This window comes from Balearica regulorum, chromosome Z, assembly GCF_011004875.1.
Source record: "Balearica regulorum gibbericeps isolate bBalReg1 chromosome Z, bBalReg1.pri, whole genome shotgun sequence".
In the NCBI taxonomy this organism is placed as follows: Eukaryota; Metazoa; Chordata; class Aves; order Gruiformes; family Gruidae; genus Balearica; species Balearica regulorum.
This window is the reverse complement of record NC_046220.1, coordinates 57,982,271-58,006,067: the sequence shown is the minus strand read 5'-3', so window position 1 is coordinate 58,006,067 and position 23,797 is coordinate 57,982,271. Positions and strand designations below refer to the sequence as shown.

General features: G+C 40.2%; 1 protein-coding gene across 1 annotated transcript in view; it reads right to left on the bottom strand.

Annotated features, from left to right (window-relative positions):
• PGM5 (phosphoglucomutase 5) overlaps positions 1-20,513 on the bottom strand; it is a 77,838-nt gene extending 57,325 nt beyond the window's left edge. Inside the window, exons 1-6 of the mRNA XM_075740171.1 lie at positions 20,071-20,513; positions 11,737-11,899; positions 9,072-9,218; positions 5,992-6,117; positions 2,822-3,012; positions 1,768-1,922 (exon numbers count right to left, since the gene is read on the bottom strand). Coding sequence (XP_075596286.1) covers positions 1,768-1,922; positions 2,822-3,012; positions 5,992-6,117; positions 9,072-9,218; positions 11,737-11,899; positions 20,071-20,331 — 1,043 coding nt within the window. The 5' untranslated portion in view covers positions 20,332-20,513. The remainder of the gene's footprint in view (positions 1-1,767; positions 1,923-2,821; positions 3,013-5,991; positions 6,118-9,071; positions 9,219-11,736; positions 11,900-20,070) is intronic.
• Between the last annotated feature and the right edge of the window lie 3,284 nt (positions 20,514-23,797).

The window sequence follows — 23,797 nt, the reverse complement described above, 5'->3', positions numbered from 1 at the left end:
TATGGCATTTTTAAAGAAAATTAAAATTCACGTATTTTGGATTGTGATGCATATAAATGAGTCACAAAACAAAACTGAGCAACTTTGAAAATATGTAACTTCTAAATCTTTTGGAAAACAAAGACAAAAGTGAAAGGGAAAAAAAAATCAAGTGCCCTGGATACAGACAGCAAACTTCATAATAATAAATATTTGTAAGAGTGTCTGGGAAAATACTTATATCCTTCCATCATTATCAATTGCTCAGTTTTGTTTAATAATCAGACCTAGCTCCACAGAACTAAATAAGGCAGTAATCACCATGAGACGATCTGTACTCTAGAAGGTCAAGTAAACATAATTCAAATAGTCATAGTGTTATTGAAGGGGACTTCAGTACATTCATACTTTACCAAACTTTAAGAAAGAAGACAAACATATTTAAATGTCACTGTTTCCTCACGTCTTACAGAAATGCAGATATCCTGGGTTGCATATACAAAATGAACCTCTATTTTATACTGTATTTCAACATAATAATAGCTTTCACTTAAACAATGAGATTTTTGGATCTCTAAACAAAATAAACAAAATACAGCAAACCCTGACACCCTGGAAGTGTCTGAGACCAGGCTGGATGAGGCTTTGGGCAACGTGGTCTAGTGGAGGGTGTCCCTGCCCGTGGCAGGGGGGTTGGAACTAGATGATCTTTAAGGTCCCTTCCAACCCAAACCATTCTATGGTTCTATAATTCTGACCTAACAAACAGTATTTCCTTAAACTAGACCATCCACCTACAAGTAAAGAATATTATCCTGAGGACTCTGTCAATCATTAGGGGAAGCTTCTAGCTCTGAATTCAGTAACTTTTAGAAGTTTCCCAAATCGGGAAGTACCCTAATATCCTTGCTTTTCAAAGAGCAATCAATCTTTTCATAGGAGCTATATTTCACTTCAAAATTACTGTTTCCTGATTAGACACATTTAATAGAGGCAGCAGATCATTCTTGTGTTAGCAAGGCTATGCAATCAGATCAACACTGAGATACAGTTATCTCAGTGAATGCTCTTTCCACACAGAATATATAAGGCAATAACATTTAGCTTAATCCTCTTATGCTTGTATTTACAGAACATTTAGGCCTGGCTGAGACTTGCTCAAAATTCAGCTGCTAACACCGGATGCACATTCAGCAAATCTTTTAAGAGCAGATTGGACTTGTCAGAAATAGCTTAGGTATACTTTTAACCTGCCTTGGGACTGGGAATGGATTTCATAACTTCTTGCAGTCCCTTCTGGGACATTTTGTATCATAATAGATGATACATTTCACCTGCTTAAAATAACAGGAGGGTTTTTTTCGGTTTTTTGGGTTTTTTTAAATGCTTGTTTAGTACTGAATTAGTACTTTATCAGTTTTAAACTTCCATAACTTTCATAAGAAGGGCTGCCAGATTAGGCTGTAAACCATTATTTACTAAGACAAAGAGGAAGGTACTTTGAAAAGGAATTACCAGTCAAGTGGTTTTACGCTTAAAAAGATTTAACCTACTTCTTTCTTTTCCAGGCTGACTTAAACTACTTTCATCCAAGAAAAGGCTCATAAAATTAGTCCAGGTAAGATCAAAATATCATTGAAACTACTTAAAACAATGAAGCACATAAGAGCTTCTAATTTTCGCAATCGTTACCAAAAGACTTCACAATTATGGAATTGCTAAGGAGTACAAAATAGGGAAATAACTAATGTAATGACGAAGGTGATACAAACAAATGTTTCATCTTACTTGTCCAGGGCTGTGCTGGTAGGCATGCTCCTACCAAATCCTCGGACACCCATCTGACAGAAGTATGGAATACAAGACAGATTGGCAGCAATGATAGCCAATGAATCTGACGCATTAACAAAGAAACCATTTTGGCCAAGGATCATGTAACGGTCCTGGAAAAGACAAGAAATTCAAAAAAGGGATCTTAAGTCTTATGTTTGGGGGAGTGGTAATTTCTTTGATTAAATACACTGTAGATAGGGAAAAAAAAGAACAGGCTTTGGGTTTCCTTGCATCCCTCTTTGGGCAGAATAATGTATTGGCACCATCCTGGCAGGTATATAATCTCACTGTCACACCATCACTCCCTCCAGCCTTGCAAATCAAAGTTCCAGATCCATCCATAGTAGCTTCAGCCTCCTACATGCTACTTTAGTAGGTCTGTTTCTGCCAGGGAATGCTTGTGTAGGAGAATCTTTTTGCCAATGACACACTCTATGCAGGGAGTAGGAGGGTGTTTTGTGTTTACTGACAACAGAAAACAGCTTCTGTTCTTCAGAACCTTTTCATCTTTCTCCCACCCTGTCAGGACAGAAAGCTGTTTTTGCAATACTTCACTGTTTATACTGCTGAATTATCACATTAAAAAAAATTGAAACAGATGATTCAGTGCTTTATTTAGCTAAAAATCCTTCATTTTATGGTGTTAACCAAGAAGTACTTAAATTAGTTACTACTTACTGTGACAAGTCCATTTCATCTATATATGCTGTCTCTTCCTAACCAGGGAATAAAAGTGTTACACCAGTACGAGATAAAACCAGCCTAATATTTAAAGAATTCTCATTCTGAATTCAAATCCTGCTTGATTTGCAGTCATCTGCAGAGACAAATTACAACATATGTGTCTGATTTATGGGTTGTAAATGCTATCATCTGTACCTGAAAGTAATATCGCTTTCAGCTTTGAGGGCTTACTGAAAAGCAAATAAATTATACTTACATGTCCCATATCTGACCCCAGACAAAACAACAACTACGGCGAAACCTCTAGACAGATCAAAATACTTACTCCGTCAGCATCAAAAGCAGCTCCAAATCCATACTCTCCACCTCTCATAGCCTCCAGCAAGGCAGTTGCATATGTTAAATTGGGATCAGGAGGCTGTCCTCCAAAATCCTCCAGAGGAATACAGTTTATGGCAGAATTTGCAGGAGCTCCCAATTCATCACACAGGATTCTTCTCACATAAGGTCCCATAACTGCAAAAACAGAAATCTGCCGTGCAATCACAAAAGCGTATGCTTGACATTCAAATTTTTCACAGCACCATGGAGACTTGATACAAAACATATTTTCAGCAATTCTATACATCTGTTCTAGAAAAAAAAAAAAACCAAACCCAAACTACTATTTCACAGAGGAGTATGTGATTGTCCCCCCAGTAAATAATCAATTGGCAATTCAGCATTAAAAATACAGTTCCTCATTAGTGGAAGTGTAGAAGTAATCACTCAATGGTGAAAGATGCAAGTTTTATTTACCCATTATTAAGTAAAGAAATGATCATACACATAGAGGGTTTTTACTCACTGGAATAAAAATAAGATGGTATTCTATGTGTCCTGGAATGCAAAAAACAGTTTAACACATAATAGCAAGGAAAGTAAACAGTAGGGAAATACAAATGGGAAATAAATTTACCTCGACATTCTAATTCATATTAAAATTACAACAGGTTTGTCCACCAAAGAATGTTGCCATATTTTAGTTACTACCATGTAGATAATAAATAAAAACTTTCTCAAAACTAACTCCAAAATAACTTCTTTATTTTGTTAAGGATATGACCAACTAAGACCCCAGCTCATGCTATTATATATCATAATTATTTTATGCAATGCTGTGGGGTATCCCAAAACATCACTCGGGTTCATTTTGGAGCAGCATTTTATTTTACCTATATTCTGGATTAACATCTCGGGCCTTTTCTTTCTGTCCTGATAGAAATTTCCCACTCTAATTTTAATCCCTGAATGAAAGTATATAATGTTCTATCCTTTAATCAATGAATTTTCATTTTAAACAACTATAAGTAATATTTTCTAAGTATTAATAGCAAATTTCTATCATTTCAGATTAGAAATAAAAGGATTCTCAATACATACACACCTTGCAATGTAGTCATTATCAAACTGTACAGAACATTGTTCAACCCCACAATCAAATCTTTTGCTTCTATGGACAAACTATAATGTTCATTGTGTATGAAATCTACACTTGTGCATTCAGCGGCTGAAAAGACGCTAACAACTGATGCTGAGCTCTCTGCATCCCTGAGGCACATGTGAACAGGTCTCTCAGAGGTAAAAAATTCATGAGTGAGCTTACTCTCTCGTGCTCTCTCTTCCTCCTGCCTTATTCCCAAATTTTGCTGAGTGCAGCAACTGTAACCTGAGGTAAAACTATGTGAGAAACCTGTGTTCAAGAAAATGTAGATGCTAATTTTGTAAAATACACAGTAAACAATTATTCAGGTTTTTATTAACAGTAGACTCCTGACAAATTACTCTTTTCTATGCCAATGTTAAACTGTCAATGTCTACAGGCATAAAGGCATATTCCAGAGCTGCAGAGCTAAAACAAACTTTGGAAGACAGTTGGTCCATGCACACATGCAGTCCTCTCTAATGTTCAGTATATTGTGGCTGGTGACTCACTTTTGGCTAATGCATCTCATCCAGAGAGTCTTTTGATCTGGTGCCACCAATGTCTGTGTCCATGTTTGACGGACAAACCCCAACTATCTTTGGTAGATTGCTCAAGTGGTTGGTCAATGTTACTGACAAACATGTGAGCTACATTTCAATTTGAATTTGTCCGGCCTCAGCTTCTCACTATTGATTCTTTTTGGTAATAGAAGACTGAGAAATAGTTTTTCTAAAAAAAAAAAAAACCCAAACCAAAAAACCCCACAAAACCCAAAACAAACTTCCTCTGCTGTAGAAACAAATATGCTCGCATACGCTTACTGTATGTATACTATGTATTATAGTATGGCTATTTCTCCACCAAGATACAAAGTCATAAAGCCAATTCTCTATTACCTCCGTAAGTAAAGTAAACAAACTCAGTCCTTTAAAATTTTTGTGATGCATCAGTTTTTCTAACCCTGAGCCAGACTATGCATCTCTTTAAACTCGTGCAAAATTTTTCAACACTCAGTTACAGATCTGGACATCAGAGCTCTACACACTATTTGAGTAACATTCTCTTCAGTACCGTACGTGTCAGGAGGCAGTGCCTTCCCCATTGCTCTGTCTGCATGGTTCAAGGACACCATCTGCCCTTTCGCCACAGCCTGGCAAAACTGACTCTATGCGCCCTATAATCTTTTGCCACAGCCTGTGAACTGGGCGTTCACATTGACTGCGTGCCCGCTATGATCTTTTGAACAGTGACTATCACACTGTACTAGATAAAATGCATTACAAAAGCTTTGTGAGTCTATCCAGCTCCCCTTATCAGTCTGTTTTTGTAATCCTATTAAAGAATGAAACACGGTTTGTTTGATGGAATTTGTTTTCCATAAGATAATGTTGAACGGCATTACTTACATTCCTATCCTTCGACTTGTTATCTGTAGAAATCTTTATTTATTTTTTCACAATGTAGCCTAAGATAGATCTCAGAGCGATCTGTTTCCCCAAGTGACACGGCTTATAATTTTTTAACATTGGCACAAAATTGGTCCCCTTGCTGTCTTCTGTGTCACTTTCTTGCCCCCAGTATACTGGAATTTTTTAACAGTTAATGTTAGACAGAGGTTTCGGCCAGCTCTTTAAGGACTCTTGGGTGCAATTTGTTCAGACTTAACTAATTTTATACCATTTAGAATTTATTCTTAGTAGAGATTGCCTTGCAACCTCCTTTGATACTGCACGCTGCAACTTACTTCATCACCCTCTCATGGCAAGATTACCTCATCCTGCTTGCTTCCAAATGCAGAAAGAGAATATTTATTTGACACATATGCCTTCACTTCTTTATCAAGTAAGATAAACCTCATTGCCTAACAAGGGACCTAGCCTGTTGTTAAGATTGCCTATGTTACTAGTACAATGTTCAAATCCTTTCTTATTAGCCTTACTAAACATTCTGACTTTTATATGCTGTACCTTTACTGGGAAACTATTGCAGTGTACCTACAATTTTGTCCTGATAACAACTTCCGTTCATACCTCCATTCATGGCATCAATCCTTATTTTAATCTGGTTGGGTCCAGTCAGCAAATTTCTGATCGCGTTGAAGTCAAAGATAGTTCGAAGGAGATTGAGGTAGATATCCACAGAATCCACAATTTCCACTAGAAAAATTAGGTAGAAAAAAACTTGCTACAGTTCACACATAGGAAAATATGTCTTCTAGCACACTTCCAGCAGCCATGCACCTCAACTAAAATCAGAGCATGCGACCTCTACATAATATAGATTTGCTCTGAAGCCCAGAGAAGCAAAGTCAAAGACTTCCACTGATTTCAGTGTGGCTACTGTCAAGCTCTAAGCCTTGCAAAGATCAACAGTTTTGCCTGCTAAAGGACTGCAGAGATAATGTAAGTTGACAGTTCCTATTTCACTGAAAACATTAATGAGACTACATTATATCAAAGTAAACTATCATTCACTAAATCACTGAACAACTTTTCAAGCTAATCAGGTTTATTCTCAGAGAATAAACGATGTCCATGCCAAGTTGAAGCCACAGATTCTATCCTTCCATCTGACCGCAGCATCTGTCTGCATCATTCTATCAGGAGAGACATACAGCCTATTCTTCTCAGTTTTGGCACCCGGAATCTCTGTCTTGAATTTGTTGTCCATCCACCACTGTACTTTTACATTTTATATCTCACTGATTTAGGAAAGTTAGGTTCAGATACAACATCTGTGTTATGCTAATGTATTGCTCATTTGAATTCTAAATTCATAAAAGCAGAGAACTACAATTCTTCTAGTTCTTTTGGATGTAAAAAATTAAACTAAAATAAATTAATTGAAAGCAAGTCTGTCATAATGAAAGCAGTTACCAAACAACTGTCAAAAGCCATGTTTCTCAGTCATCTTGGAATGTATTACTTTTCCTGATTAAATTAAAAAGCATATGGTATACAAATGTCTTTTTATCTGGTTAAATGACTATCGAAATATTTTAGTTACAAGTTAAATTATTACTTAGAATATCAGCCAGTTCTCCTGAGAAACACTGACCTCACCCTAATGCTGCTCTTTAGGATAACACGAAAATGACAGAGACATTTTTTGAGCATGAAAAAACCACTTAGAATGGATTGTGAAAATACACTTGAATGGAGAAACAAAACAAAAAAAAGGTTCTCAGGGCTGAAAAACAAATTGTAAAACCTATTTGAAAATAAGTTAATTTTATTGTACATGTTGAAAGTCTCAAGGATTTACTAAAATTACATTACTGCGTATCTTCTATGCCTTGCTTCTAACAATATTTAAGTGGGCTCTATGCCTTACACATACGAACAAGTGCCTCAATTTCAGTGGAGCTGCTCATACATGTTAAGATAAAGTGCATGCAGGTTTAAAGTCTAAAAATTATTTTAGCTCCTTCAAAACCAAATTGGTTTATTCTCAGTTGCTTCGACACCACTGTAGTCTTGATTCACAACAATTAGTTCATAAAACTGAAAAAGTCTTAAATACATCAGCTAGTATCTTAAAATACTTTTCAAATTATTTGCTTTCTTTCTGCACTTTCATTCTGCCTTTAGACCTGTGTAAACTATACTTATTCATGCACTTGTGAGCCAATCACATTGTTTCAGTAGGGATCCCTGGCAGTTCTACCGTCCCAGTACAATTGACGTATTCTGGGAAAAGATGATTGGGAAATCATGTTTCCTTAGAGAAACATTCAGACAATTTGCAATTATTTTTAATCTATTTTCATACTACACGTTTTTTGATTTAGAAAAATACAATTTGAAGAGATTAAAAAGTTGAAAAAGCAAAATTTAAAATTGTGGCAGTCATCCAGAGTGGTGCTGGAGCTGAACTTTTTTTACTTTTGTTTGCCTAAAAAGTCAAATGTGTTCTTTGTAATCAAAAATATAATTTAAGATTTTTTCTAATCAAAAACTTTATTTATTGAAATGTAGTTTGTCTCAAAAAAATAATGTTTTGGTGGAAAATAAACTGGCTTTAAGTCTAGGACATCTGGAATGAGGAAGAGTTCTTGAGGCCACACAGAGTTTTACAGTATTTGAAATACTGTCTGAACCCCTTCCTTTGCTTTTGACTCCTTCAGGACAAAACAGCTGTGTTAGCTCATTTTAAATCCAGTATAGGTATAAAAGTATTCACACTCTGAAAATTAAACATGTGCTTAAACACTCTTTTTACATTTGGAGTCACTGGATGTATAGTGCCTTACACATTCCACAGCTTTTTAGAAAGTGTGAGCAAAAAAATGAACAAACTGAGACTCATACAAACTCTTTTGTCAATTAGACTTACATAAGCAAACCATTACTAGTCACAAAAAGGTTGTGTTTGGTCTTGAACTACTAGCAAGCCTAAGCACATATATTTGGCAAAGGTGTTTGGCTAAATGATAAGGGCTGATGCACTTAAAGTCTGTAACTCAGCTTCCTTACGTGCAAAACAAACACAACACTTACCTATACTGCCTAACATTTTGAATCACTGAGGCTGGAAAGGACCTTTAAGATCATCAAGCCCAACCATTAACCTAACACTGCCAAGTCCACCACTAAACCATGTTCCTAAGCCCCACATCTACACATCTTTTAAATACCTCCAGGGATGGTGACTCCACCACCTCCCTGAGCACCCTGTTCCAATGATTGACAATCCTTCTGGTGAAGAAATTTTTCCTAATATCCCATCTAAGCCTCCCCACAATGGTACAACCTGAGGCCATTTCCTCTTGTCCTATTGCTTGTTACTTGGGAGAAGAGACCAACACCCACCTGGCCACAACCTCCTTTCAGGTAGTTGTAGGGAGCAAGAAGGTCTCCCCTCAGCCTCCTTTTCTCCAGGCTGAGAAACCGAACCCCAGAACTGAACACCAGTTCCCTCAGCCGCTCCTCATAAGACTTGTGCTCTAGACCTTTCACCAGCTCCGTTGCCCTTCTTTGGACACACAAACTTGTACTAAGGCATTTTGAAGAATTAAAGTTCTCTTTAAATAATTACCCATTATCATTCCGCAGCTATTCTAATACTTAGAATCAATGGATATAGCATGCATAAAAGCACACATTGATACCTCGGAAAGGTTTGAATTTGTTCTCCAGATCAAATTCTTGTCTTCCTATGCGTGATAAATCAACTCTGAGATCGGGACAAATGGCATATTCCTCCAAGGTTTTGCTGATTTGATAGATTTTATCTGAAACTATATCTGGAGCAGGTCCTATAAGAAAAAAGAATGTGGTGGGTCATTATTTTTAAACGTAGTTTCCCCTACTTAAAAAGTGAGTGGTATAGCAAACATTTTTCTGAATATATTGAAGTTATTAAGAAATATACCCAAACAAAGAACTATAGTAAATGAGGTCTTTTCTTTCAGTGTAACATAGGTTTAAAACATTTTTTGAAAAAAATATAACATGGAAATTCAGTGGTTACTTGCAACATTTTTGTTCACATAGAGCATTTAAATCAATCGTTATCCAGGGCAGGGGGAATGAGGGAACCAAAAAACCCACAGCCATCTTTCTTTGGGTTTATTGCTCAAAACCTGCCATTTTTCACTCTAAACAGAATCTCAACATATATATTAAAGGAAAGCCTATCCTTCAGCAGCAGTTTCTGATGTTTCACAGAGCTTCCTGCAAATGCACACTTGTGAAGGTGAGATAGTTTTGTGTTTCACATAATTTCATTATATATAATTATAATTTTAAAAGTCTTATGAGTCTGGCAGTGGTGTTCTCTTGCAGTTTTTCTCCAATGGCTTAATGAAATATATCTTTGCTAGAATTCAAAATCCCTTAATTGCTTAACAAGCAATTATGACCTGGAACAATTATGTCATTCAGAAACAGAAATCACATCTTACTTGTGCGTTACTTTTACTGCCAAATCCTGAAGACTGGCTCAATTTTTAAAGATTTACTGTCAATCAAATAAAAGTTGCAGGCTTGATGCAAAAACTACCAGATAAGCTATGTCATATATAGTGCAAGAGTTGAGTATGCGATACAACAAAATTCCTTCCTGTTTATCTGACTCTTCATTGCTTATATTAAAGCCACACTTCCACTCTGAAAAAATTACTTCCTTTATTCTCTTTTATGTGCTCCCTCTCCTAATCCAGAGCCTCTGCCTCTTCCATGCTAACTTCCCACTCTTCTAGCAATGCTGCTATATTCAGCGCAGCTTTGTAAATTAGGGTGTTCCATCTCAGATGCAGTGTACCAGATGGTTCAAAGTAACACTGTAAGTAACAGTCATTTAAGTCTTCATTTGGCTTAGAAAATTACTTCTTACTCATCTGATCCAAACCCATCCAAGGGGTGAGGACAGGTTTCATTAGCTCCAGATCATCCTTGACAGATGGATGATATTTCCAGCTAAGGAGATCCCACAGCATCGCTCTGCATTCTCTCCTACAGCTATAGAAACAAACTGTTTTTGCCTGACCTGGATCTGCAAAATAGACTGAGCAAGAATGCAGGCAACAATAGCCTTCCCTAGGAGCTTGTCGTGATGCCTAACCATTCTCTTAGTTCAAAAGACTTGCCTAATACTTAACCCACATTTTCTCAGCTGCAACTTAAATGAACTACTTTTCATTATGTCCTGCCGATTATCATAAATAATTGAACTTTGTGACCTGTGCCTGAGGAGTGTTTCATATTTAAAGCTTAATAGCCTGTTTGAATTTTCTTTTAAAAGGCAAAGCACACTAAAAAGAATGCCCCACCAGCTGTTACCCATTTATCAAACAGATTTTAGATGTATGTGGTGTTTTAAAGTTTATAGAGTGCTAATGCATCTAATGGTTTGGCTCTGGTATGTTTGTGCTGTGACCTTGGCTTTCTCACCGTCTGACCTTACACAGTTCCTTTAATCTCTTTGGGATTCAAGCCTATTCTGTTTATAAAATCACACTGGTTTAGCCATGCACGTTTTTCAATTAAACAAGGGAAAAGCATCCCCTTCTCAAGTTCTCCCACCTTCAAAATGGGGAAAGGAAACACGGTTTCAAAAGCACTTTCATTTTTTTTCAGATAGAAAGCACTCTACATGTGTGAGGTAAACAAGGTGTCAGCAATTGTCACTGTGATGTTGTATGGGTGTACACAGATCTATAACATAAAACATTCATAATGTATAACATACTTACATGTGTTAGCTTGCTGATTTTGGAAAACAAGACATTAGCTATATACACGAATTCCGTAATTCAACAGTGGAACTGCAACAGTTAAAATGGTACAACCCTCTCCCTGGATAAAAGCAGTTATTTCCTGGGTAAACTTCTTCTATACAAGACAATGAGTTATACTGCTTACAGCACTTACGAAATTGCACACTTTAAAGTAAATGCCAAGACAAGCAACACAGAAATATGAGCAAAACAGAGCTCCCTCACAGGCATCTTTATAAAAGGATCAGAACTGTTACAATGATCTGGCAGACTACATAAAATGCTATAAAAATGGGATGGCAAACCTCCTATTTATAGAAATCTTACAGCTACCACAAGGACTTCAGTGAACATTCAATTCTTATTTTACAGACACATGTAAACAAATACACTCCTATTACTGGGGGGAAAAGAAAGAGATATGCATACGTTCTTCACAGTTTTAACAGAATAAACGAAAAACACATAGTTAAAGTCAGCTAGTCATCCTTGTCAGCATATTTACATCATACTGAGATGCAATGCTGTAACGTGCTACTAAAATAAAACCACCTACCTCCATTGGCAACCTCAAACTTGACTCCAAACTCTCCTCCAGGTCCCCCAGGACTGTGGCTAGCTGTTAGAATAATGCCACCAGCTGCTTTGATCTTTCGGATGATACATGAAACAGCAGGTGTGGATAAGATACCATTCTGCCCAATAACCAATCTGCCGATCTAGGCGGAAAAGAAAGTCAAAGTACTCTGACTGGTGCTAAACTTTTGAAAATTAATAAGCACACACACAGACAGGTATACATGTATGGGATAGAAATTGTAAAGTCCTAGTATGGAACCTATTCGTTTGCAGGGAAATATATGTATACGAGTTGGTTGCATGCTAATACAAAAAATATTGTACCCTGGCACATTTAACCCCAGCGGCATGTGTACTGACAGTAAAGAAAGAGCACAGCCATGGTAGCGATTTGCAAAGCTCCCAAGCATAGGACCACCTACGATCCTGGTAGCAAACCTTTACAGGTATCCCTACGAACCAGCAAATCCCCTCAAATATCAATATAGTTTAGGGCTGACTGTGTGGATGCTGTTTGCAGGGTTGGGACTTTAGCTCCGTAAGAGAGAACAGCAAGCAAATGGCCTTTCACGGAGCAGCCTTTCAGCATAATCACAAATATCACTACATACTAGGACCTGTAGTCTCTGTGAGTCACATCTCTATTACCAAGACACCCTTGGATGTCCTGCCCTATCAACCATATCAGTGACTCCTTGGCTATTCCAGATGAAGAGGGTATGTTTCCCAGGGCACAGCTGACTGGGGGAAGTTCCCACCATTCTTAAAGTAAAAAAAGCTTTCAGGTGGTTTTATTAAACACTGACTCAATGTGTTTGGTATTATGTGCAGTTTCACTGCAAGGTTCCAATTTCAAAACCTTGCCTTTATCCCCTACACAGATACTACAGTTTCAGCTCAACATAAATAATCTAGGAGCAAACCAGAAATGTATTTACAAAGAAATATAAAAGAGTTCCAGTTCCTGGGAAACAGACAGATACAAAAAAAGGAGGGGAGAAGGGGAGGCTAGTGTCACAAACGAGAACTGAGGCAGCTGCATATGGAGTTTAAAAGGATATTGCCAAAGCTGGTTTGTTTTTTTTTAATATCCTCACTTAAAAACAAACAAACAAACAAACCCCGCACCACTATTGAGTAGTAGTTTGGGAAGGAGAGGGACAGAGAGAGGAGGTGGGGGCAGGGGAGGGAGAATACCGAATCCTTCCTACTCCCCATCTAAAAGCAGACTGGCAGTTCAACCTCAGATTTCCTTCTCCAGTTTGAGGGAGATTTGATAGGTCTACTGTCTGTGTGGCAAAGCAACGGCACAGGAGCTGCCTGCTGTCACTACCTGCCTCCTTTCTATAAAGAGCTATTCCTTCATGAACAGATGACCTTCTGCTGGGTTCAGTGCTTGTGAGAGGCCCTGAATGGTTATTTAGAAGTGGGGTTCCAAATTATTTCAGAAAAACAAAGGATTAATACATGATTTATTTAGCTTGGCTTTGTGAATAATAATAATAATAGTAGTAATAATAATAGATTTCTACATTGAAATTATCAACTTCTAAAGATATTTTTTTGCTAACCCTCACAAAGCACAAACTATGGTTAGACATTTCTCTTTCACCGACAATTACAAGATCTGCTTTCAAATTTAAAAAAATGTGTAAAAGAACACATTCTATTAACTGAGATTTCTACCTCAAGATTTGATGATAGACTGATTCTTTGTCTACCTAGTTCTCTTTTCAAAGTTTTTGCAGATAATTTTGAAGCCTATGGATTGTTGCTAGAAAGCAGCAAAGCTATCAAGATTCTAATACAGTTCATGGAAAATCTTCAAGGCTCTTTTGACTTGCTCATGCTACTGTTGGGAAAATGTTGTGTTTCACTGTCTTTTTTTTCCTCCCAGGTTTGAACAATTCTGAAGGAAGTGAGAAAAAAAGAAAGTTAAGAAACAAAAAATTTTGGTTTCTCCTTTTTCTACTATAATGAAAATATTTTCCATGGACAACAAGTATCGTTTCCAGGAGAAAAAAATGCAGATCAGCAGAATCAACACTTTCTGTTTCAACAGATTACTTTAAAGCAGTGCTTCCACTGACATGGTCAGTGAAGGTGAAGTGTATATACAGTTAACACATATACCACACAGCTGAACCTCACTTCTGCTCAATTCAGTGGTATTGAACAATTTTATTTCCTATTTAAGCCTAACAACACAGTTTCATTAATTTACAACTGAATGACTTAAAGCAATACCATCTTCCTTATTGTTGAACCTGATGCCAACTATACGATAAATACCTTTGATTATTTGTGGAACAAAACAGACCAGTGAATACAGTTTTCCTTGAAGAACAGATTAAACGTTCTGTTTGTACAATGTGACAGCATTTACTTGCAAGACTCTGTATCACTTTCTGACTCTATGTCTCTCCTGCCTTCCCACTCTTGCTTCTCCCTGAAGGTGAAACTAAGCAGTAATTTACAGCACATGTATTTGTAAATCTCTCCATTTATAATAATTTACAGACCATAGGAGCAACAATAAAAGTGTATTTCCTCCACTCCTAGCAGCAAGCCAAGTGAAGAAGCTGATGTTATTTCACTGATTACAGAACAAAATTGGTATCTCTCTTACTGATCAGACTTCTTCACATTTATGTAATGTTCTTCCCATCTTTTAAAACTTTTTAAAATCTCCAAATGCTACATTTACATTTTATTTATTCAACTACTTTAAATACTAAACTACTTCAAAAATACTTTCTATACAACCCTACTTGTTATCACAGAAATGCAATTCCTACACTGTGGAATAAAGAAGACCTTTTTTTTTTTTTTCCCCAGCAGAAGCATTTCCAGTTGTTGTGGGCTGACAACTGACAGACGCACTTTTACCTCAGAAAATGTGAAGGATAAAACTCCATCCATCAGGAGAGGCACTGAAATCACTAGGAGTTCTAGCACATGCCTTCACACACTTTTAGAATCAAGCTCAAGAAAGAAAACTTTCCATTAGTCGCATAATTTACTTTTTTATTTAAACCACTGCCATGTAAATAATTCGAAGGAGAAACAGAGGATTTTTTTCAAATTGTATTGAATGTGTGTCCTATTATGGCTTCTTTTCAGCCCATGAAGCAGCTTTTGGACAACATGCCATGTCTTGCAAGACTGTTATATTAATGCTGTCATTTAATCACTATTGCCAATTGCACTGAAACGTAAGAAAAAACACAGAACATTGGTAAATAGACTAACAAACTTTCTTCCAGTCTATACAACAGTCTACCCATGTACCTTTATTAAAACATGATAGCTTTATTAAGAAAAGCATGATAAAAATAAATACTGAAAATGTTTGTTTTGAATATTATCTCTCCCTTTTTAAACTATGAAGCATGTAGAAAGCTAGCGCAATGACTCAATCTTCCAAATACAGCTGTCAGAAATGAGTGCCAGCTCTTAAAACAGTATTGTGTGTGGGTAAGCACAAGGAAATGACAGAAATTACATTTTGCAAAATGCCTGAAAACAGCACTGAATCTATATTGAGGAACCCAAGTATAAATACATTTATTCTCGCAAACAAGCTTATTATGAGCACATATTTTCTGTACTTGTAAATCTAAACTAGTAAGGTTTCCATTTTTGCCCTCATGCACACCAAAACTGTTTTTTTTTAAAGTAAGTAGAATACTTAGATTATTCAGAATGCACAAATTACCTGGCACTACCCCTTCACCATATGTCCATTTTTTTCCTGTTCAACAGATGTTGTACAAATCAGTTTTCCCATTTTTCTGGATGCCCAATATTAATATGAACAGGAGTAATTTGCTTTGCCTTCAGCATTTGTCACCAGGCTATTATTTCTATACTCCTTAGAAATATTATTCATTGTACTAATTTCTATACTATAGAAATACTGCAATATTTAGTATTCTAAATTAGAGATGTTGAAAGTGAAATTACATGAATGATACACATTTTATTTGCAGTGACTACTGCAAAGAGCTTCACCTTCTGTGAAGGTCTTCAGTGCTTTTATGAAACTCCCTGATGACAGTGCAGACCTTAGAAGTCTACACATGCTACCCACCTTCCTCTGCTCTCTTCATTTTGGTGGCAAGTATGGACAACCTCATCCTCTCTTGGCCCAGAAGCTATTCATTTTGTCTCTGAACCAAATACTAAACTGACTTTTTACTAATTGTAAGCAACAAACTCTCAGATTTACAGACTTCTCACAAACTGGGCTAAAACAGTAACCAAATAATGTCTGAGTATTGACTCACAATTAAAGTTCCAGTAATATCATTCCGAAAATCTTGGACAGTTTCAAAGCATGGAAAGATTATCTTTGGAATTCAAAAACTTGCATGGCTACGAGATCACAGGCATGTAATGTCTCTTCTAATATTGTGCCCCTACGCCACGTTCTATTTTGTCACTCTGCTTTTAGTAGCAACAGCAGAAACAAAGACCATGATCCTCAGCAAACTGTTACAGCTGAAAGACTAGTCACCCTAACAAGTACTTTACAAGAACATTTTTATGCAATATTACCACTTGCAGCTGTGCATTTTCAGACGATTCAGTTGATTACCATGGAGTCAGTTAATGCTTTTTTTTGTTATTTTTCCCAGTAATCCCTCACATGCCTCAGTCAATTAAACTTGAAAGAACATGAAGCAAGCAGATTATATCCTGGACAGCACAGGGCTGTATCTTCCTATCTTTTACTTTATCCTGAAGATGACTGAGTGCCACGTTCAATGCAGAAGCAAATGTATCAATCATACACATCCAGGGAGGGAGAGCAAGATTTACCTGGAAGACCATGGAAAATAAAAACCACATGGAAAATAAAAACCACATGGTATAATAAAGAAGACAGCTAGAAAACTCTTTGCCATCTCTAACTTCTACAGTATTACTAGCAATACTCCGTGATGTCTCTAGGATGTTGCTAGGACTTTCCATATTCAGAATATGATCATCAGCTTCTGATCTGCCAGAGACCCACACAGAGTAGCTTCTCATTTAAACATATCGTAAACTTTGCATCAAAAATGAGACACCACATGCAGTTGATGGGTCTAACAGAATGCTTGCATTTAATTTGTAGTGGTACTGTATTATAAATAACGGAGCCTTTTTTACCTCAGTTATTCCAGACACTAAGGTGCAAGGACACAACTACTGACAGTACACAGGTGAAAAGGGAAATAGAGTCTTTCCTACCACCTTGTTTGGCAAAACTGCTTACTGCAACCCAGAATGGTACAGGACTTCCATCTGGCTTTCCTCACGCTCCCCCACCCTTCCACGACATGCAGTCCCTTACCCAAACGTGTTTACTACAGCTCCAGCTGTGTTACCCATCGAAGGGTGACCTTGGTTAGCCAACTTCGGCTCTGAACAGAAAGATCTGGTGGAGCATGTGCTGATTACAGGTGCACAGCATGGACCAGCCTGTCACTGTTGCCACCAGTGGAAGCCTACACAGGCTAGAGCTCTGGAGCGCGTACCTGCAACCCCAAGCTGGAAGGCATGAGCCAGAGGGACTGAAGATGAGAAGGCAGCAGGGCAAGCACTGGCAGCTGACTGAGCAGGGGGCCTCATCTCATTCCTTGTACCGGGGCCTATGCCAACTGTGCTAGGCTGTTAACGCAGGGGGAATGCGGGGTGAGTCACCACATTAGAACAAGGGGAACCTAGTGACTGTAAAGGGCAATACATTTACAGTTGATAAAAGAAAATCCCTTTTATTTTTGTACTCAGCAGGCACAATTAACCATAAGACTCGGTATGTGTCTTCCAGGAAGGAGATTCAAGTTCAGTTTATCAGTACTACGTGGCTATCCCTCTCCTGGTGCTCTGGGGTGGCGAAAAGTTTTGAATGCAACTTCAAGGCTTCCACACATTTCATCCAATCCTGCCTAGACCAGCTCACTTCTTTTCCTGTGATACTGGCTACATGTATTCTAATGACATTAACCTCATCCAAAGAGAGAGATCTTTGCCCTCAGGAATGTTCTCTTCCTCTCCCCCTACTTACCTAGCACAGCACTAACCAATGCTTTCAAGGAGGTTTAGATATTTTCCCAACAGATGTATTTTAACAGCCAAAGAATAAAACATGCAAACAGTATTCACTAAGTAAATGTGAGGTTTATGCATTTACAGTGTGCTTGAGAGAAATGGGGGTGAGGGTGAGCAGGGTGAGGATGGTAGAGAGGGAATGGAGCATTAGCACATGGAAATGGGAAGCCTCTTCAGTATCAGCAGCACCCCACCAGCTGGCCTGCTGGATTTGTGAGGACTGTGTCATTAGTAAGAGTATCATGCTTGAATTTAGATATTTGTGGGAACTGTGAGCAGAAAAGCTTGGGTTTTGGCTTCAGAAAACACGAGGGAGAAATTGTGTATCCAAGAAACTTGTAGTAACTTAAGAAAGAGGAAGCACTACTACAGCAAGGTGCCAGAAACATGTCAAACTGGAAATGTTCTGAGGTCAAAAAGACCTGATCCTCAGGGAAAACAGAGCAAAACAGGGAACGTGACAGAAGCAGCACAGAAGAGGCAAGCTGCCAGGAAAAATCAGTCGGGAAGGAGTCCTGAATACAACATAACCTGGCTGGCAAACTCCTGATCTTCTAAACCCTAAACTTCTTGTCTTCCTCAGCACCTCAGCCCTCGTGGTCACCTTGTGGCTGTAACCCACTCTGTAGCTCCTACCAGTGTGCACGGGTAAGCAAGGACCTCAGCCTCGGCAGGGCAGCTCTTGCTGCAGGGCTCTGGCTTTCACGGTTGGTGCCCTTTATCCTGCCTGCTACAATTCCAGCAGGGAGGCTTTCTCCACCAAGCTACATGGTGGAAGGGGCTAGGGAAGCAGCACTCCTGCAGACCCCATCCTACCTTCCTTGCAGCACCCCACACACCAGCCCGCTCCCACTGCTCTGTGCTTGCTCCCTGCACTGCTGCGGATGAAACACCACAGTGCCACCCTTGCCAGTGTTCCCACCCTCACCAGTGTCCCTACTGACAGCCCTCCTCACACCGTGGGCCACAGAAGCACTGGCCTCCAGCAAGCCCCTGCGTGAACGGCGAGTCTGCAAAAGCTAGCCAGTACATAACACAGCCAGTATCGCTGAAATCACGGGTATCACTCTGCTTGATAGTATTAGCATGGTGAGAATGTGCTTTAGAAACAAATTTAAAATATTCATTATTTATACCAGGCTGGCTAATCCATATAGCTTGTATGTGACGATAAATCAGCAGGGAAAATTCAGACACATACGGAGATTTGTTTCAAAGTTGAAAGATGTCCTGGTTATAATAAAGGACTGCATTTAAAGAATGGAGCTTTTGAAAAAAAAAAATAAGTAAAAGTAAATTCACTATCAAAAAAATTCTATAAAATTATATCACTTCTTTTGCCAGATCTGGAGAATCATTTTAGCCATAATAACGAGAGACAGCAGCTTCAACTCTACTTTGAAGTAGAAACTTCAAGCCTACATTTGCTGGTATTTCCAGCTTTCTGTACATACACACCGACACATGAACGTGCATGTATCTATCAGAAGACATCAATTTTCTTCCCAAGTTCTTTACTATTTTCAAAACTGCACAAGAAAAGCTGTAACCCATCTGACAGTATTTGCCACTGTTACCTTCTAGCATTTCATAATTTGTTCACAAGTGAACAACAGAGAAGAACAATTATTTTCTTAAGAGGCAGCCAAAATGCTGAATTCCTCTTGCTTCAATAATACCATTTTCCCTGAATATTTTTAAAAGATCCCGATCTGCAGATATGTATCTGATGCCTTTGTTTCCTACACACTGATTTTCAATTCTGCTACATTTTCTCCTGCGGAGTCAACCGTGCTTTTCAGCTCCCACTCCTGCCTCAGCTAAAATGAGGTGTAACAGTATGGCATGGCCAGCAGCCTCCCGAGGTTATCACGATCACCTCCGTCACACGTAGATAAAACCACCACGCCACAGCCTGGCGCCGCAGCCTAAAGGACCTACGAGCCCGACGCGAAGTTCGCCTTATTTTTATTCCTATGTTCAGCGCTAGCCAGGTTCTGACACTAAAACGTTCTCCCCCGTTCCTACGGGACTGCTCCGCGCTTCGGCACCGCCGGCAGGAGCCGGTGCGGGCAGGGCGCGGCCCCCGCTGCGAGAAGGCGGAGGGGGAGGCGCGCCCGAGGCGGGCCGGGGGCGGCTGAGGGAGCCCGGCCAGCGGCGGTTAGCGGGGACGGCGTGAGGGCGGCGGGGAAGGTGAGGGGGACCCGCTTACCCCGTTGGCCGCGGCCATCTGGACGACGATCTCGATGGCCGTCTTGCTGAAGTACCTGCCGTCGCTGCCCACCACCATGGTGCAGCCCTGGCGGTCGCGGAGATCGACGGAGGAGAGGAGGCTCTGCACGAAGTTGGGCAGGTAGTTGCGCTGGCTCTCGAAGAGCCCCGTGGGCCGCCGCAGCCCTCCGCCGCCCGTCGGCCGCTGGTCCTCGTAGGGCGCCGTCTGCACCGTCAACACCGGGATGGGGGTTCTCTCCATGGCGGCGGCCCGCGGTGGCCCGCTGCCGCCCGCCCGGCTGTGGCTCCGCTGGGCAGCGGCAGCCCCTCACGCAGGCTGCCTCGCCGGCGGCGGGGAGCAGAGAGGTGTTTCCCTCCCGCGGACTGCCGCGGGGTCGGGCTCCCTCACGGCCGGCCCCCGCGGGGCCGGAGGCGGGCTCGCTCAGCCCTCGGCGGCCCGCCGGCGGGAGCCCGGCGCCGCGGGGGGGGGGGGGAGCCGGGGTGGGCTAGGGGTGCGCACCGCCCCTTCCCCGCCCGTCGGGGCCCCCGCCGGCGCCTGCCCCCCGCAAGGACGGCCGCGGCTTGCCAGTCCGCTGCCATCAGCATGCGGCGGCCCCGGCCAAAAATAACCCTGGAAAGCGAAGCCGAGAATCGCGGTCTCCTGCCAGGGATGTAACTGGAGGCAGCGGGGAGAGGGAGAGCCAGCGCGACACACTTGCTCGGGGGGATCACGCTCTGTCAGCGCTGGAGCCGTCCCCACCGACCCCCGCCGGCTGCCTCCCGGCCAGCAGAAAGGCCTCGGGAGTCGCGTACGTCTGGGCGGCATGAAAAACTGCCGGCGGTCTCTCCCCTTCCGTAGCACCTCCCGGCTGAAGGTAGGGGCAGCACCCACACGTGGCCGAGGATCAGTCCCCAGGCTGGAGTAAGAGCGGCAGGTGGTACTCTCCCGTTTTGCAGGCGAGAAAACAGAAGAACACGCAATTAAAGAACGAATAAGTTCTTTCACTACTAAACTTTAAGCGAGGGGAATTGATGCGGTTTCTTGTTTCGGGGTTTTTTACTATATTGTGTGAAAGCAAGGGGGTTTTTGTGTAGTAAGCAAGCTTACAGAGTGGTTTTGGTTGTTTTTTTCACAGCAGGAGCCAAGTACTACAGGAAGGGTCTGATCTCATTGTAGGATAACTGATCATGCTCGTTTGTGTCCAGGCTTACTTCCTGTGAGGCTGAGCAGCGCTCTGAAGGTGCCTTTCCCTTTGAAATACTGTAAGGTATTTCATACGGATGTGGTGGGGCTGAGTTCGTTGACATGTGTGTTCATTCTGCTTGAGTTCATTCTGCAGAGGTGGTGGCACTGGCAATTGCAAACATGCCTGACATTTCCCAATATAAAGGCTGTGTTTACAGATGCCTATGACTGTCAAGCATCAGCTGAAATTTTCCATCCAAATGCTTGTTTCACACTGGGCCCACGCAACAGTATTTTGCCAGGACAACTCTGTTGGCTGGAGAGTTGGAAAAAATAGTCATATAACCTAGATGTCATTCTTGCGCTTAAGAGACCTGCACCTGAGCAGACAAAAATAATTTTGTAAGGCATTCTTCAGGTGTCTGTGTAGGAGTCTGCTAATAAACTGCTCAGAAGCACGATGGAGCGTCACACCTCAACAAAACAACATGTGAGCAATGTGACAGGAGGTGGCCAGGCAAACGTGAGGTAAAACGCTTTGTCTTAGTCTGACACATGACTAAGAACTCATCAAGAGTCAGTGAGAGTCACCTGGTGAACGGTAACCAGAAGAACTCGGTGGTGGTTTTGAGCCCTATCTCTGCAGATGTTTTAGGGGTTCGTAGCACGTGGGGTATGGCAGTTTAAGATACGATTGTCTGCTACTTACCCATCGCTATGGATTGCACTATACACACTACAGTAGGCAAGGCCCAACAGTTTAGTTTTATTTAAACTAGTGCACTGAAGCAGATACAGGAATTCTAGCTCTGTTGAAGGAACACCTACATACTGGGCCATATACTCTGGCAGAGGGCCAGAACAGCTACAGGGAGGCAGTAATCTCTCTTTTGTTAGACTTCCTAGTCTGCAGTCACATTTGTGGCTTCCTGTAGTGATTCAGAATTCTAAATAGTGAAGGAAAAATTCTGCAGTATGGAAATGCCAGTTGTCACATCCCTCATGTAAACAAGGCACAGCTATAGATAAGGTTGTTACACCTTAAATAATTTTGGGCACTGCCAGTAGTGAAGCCACAACATATAGTCTGCATCAGTGAAAGCTGAAGTGGAATCACGTAACTGGTATCTACCACAACAAGTATCCAATAAGGAACCAGCAACAAAGGTTGAAAGGATTAGAGACAGCAGATGATGAGTTCAAAATGCCAAATAAAGGAAAACACATGACCAAAGAAAGAAGCACAGTAATAGTCTTCAAAATAGAGAATTGACTGCATTTTTCATATGGATAGGGGAAATGTGTTCAGCATTTGGAAGAAAATATATCAGTTTGAATCAGTTTATAAACTCTGCAAACAGTGACATTCCCAGAATGTACGCTTGAGAGGGACAATCAGTTACAGTTTGCCGGAAGTGTTTGTCTTTACCCATATCATTTACATAAACAGTGCTGAAGAATAAAGACAAAGAGTGTTTTGCAGGCTTTTCAAGCATCACCTTGACAATGGCTCTACCAGGAGTGTAATGGGTTGTAAAGAGCACTGTAAATTTTTTAGTTCAAACTCAGGGTCTGCTTGAGGTAAGTCCAAGCAAGGTTTGTGTGATCTTTCTTTTATTGTGATTCCTGTAATACTTTGCAAAACTCAGGTTCTCAAGGTCATGCTTTTCATGAAAAGGTTTTGTTTAAAAAAAAAAAAAATTACCAGCCTTCACTGTAGTAGTGCAGAGCATGAAAAAGTTAATGTCGGGAGCTTGAACATGTTAGTACAGAAGCTGAAGAAAACGAACAATTTTTTACTTTTTTTTCATAAATGCTTCAATTTTGAAGTACCTGGATTAGCACTATGTTGATGCATTTATACATTGGGATGCACTTCAAATTCTTTTTTATGGTAATGCACATCCCACAAGCAGATCTGCTCTCAGCGAATTTCATTGAAGAGTGGAGGTCACTGTAGATGGCCAGTATTGCAGTGCATTAAGTGATTACTGCTATGTATCTCTACAAAGGAATAATTATAAATATGGAATGATATTAAAAGTCTGGAATGCCTTTCTGGTAAACAACAGCTAAATATATTCTTAATATTACCATAGCGTGTTGTGACTTTTTAAAAGGTTGTTAAGATAAAAAAAAAATTAGTGGAGTGATAGGATACATGTTAAATTTGTTCCATTTCCAAGTAAAACAATTAGTTTTCTGACTGCCAATTTTGCAGGCTGGGTTTGACATATGCTATCTAGTTCAGGGACATTTTCAGTCCTTACTTTGGGTCTTAAAAACTTCATATTTCCTGAGCCTCTAAGATGTTTACTATAACTCATTTGTCTTGTGCAATTGACTGAGTCAATGTTAATTACTTTAAGAACCGTATTTTTTTGTGTTTCCTCAGCTTTTTTTTTTTTACCAGCACTGCACTGATGCCTTTCTTTGTCCCTTCAGGTCCAATTTTTTCATGCACTGAGCTGGGCATTGCGTTGTGGTTCGTGTTGACTCAGAGGAAAGAAATGTGTCCCACAGCAAGAGAAGCCACACAGTC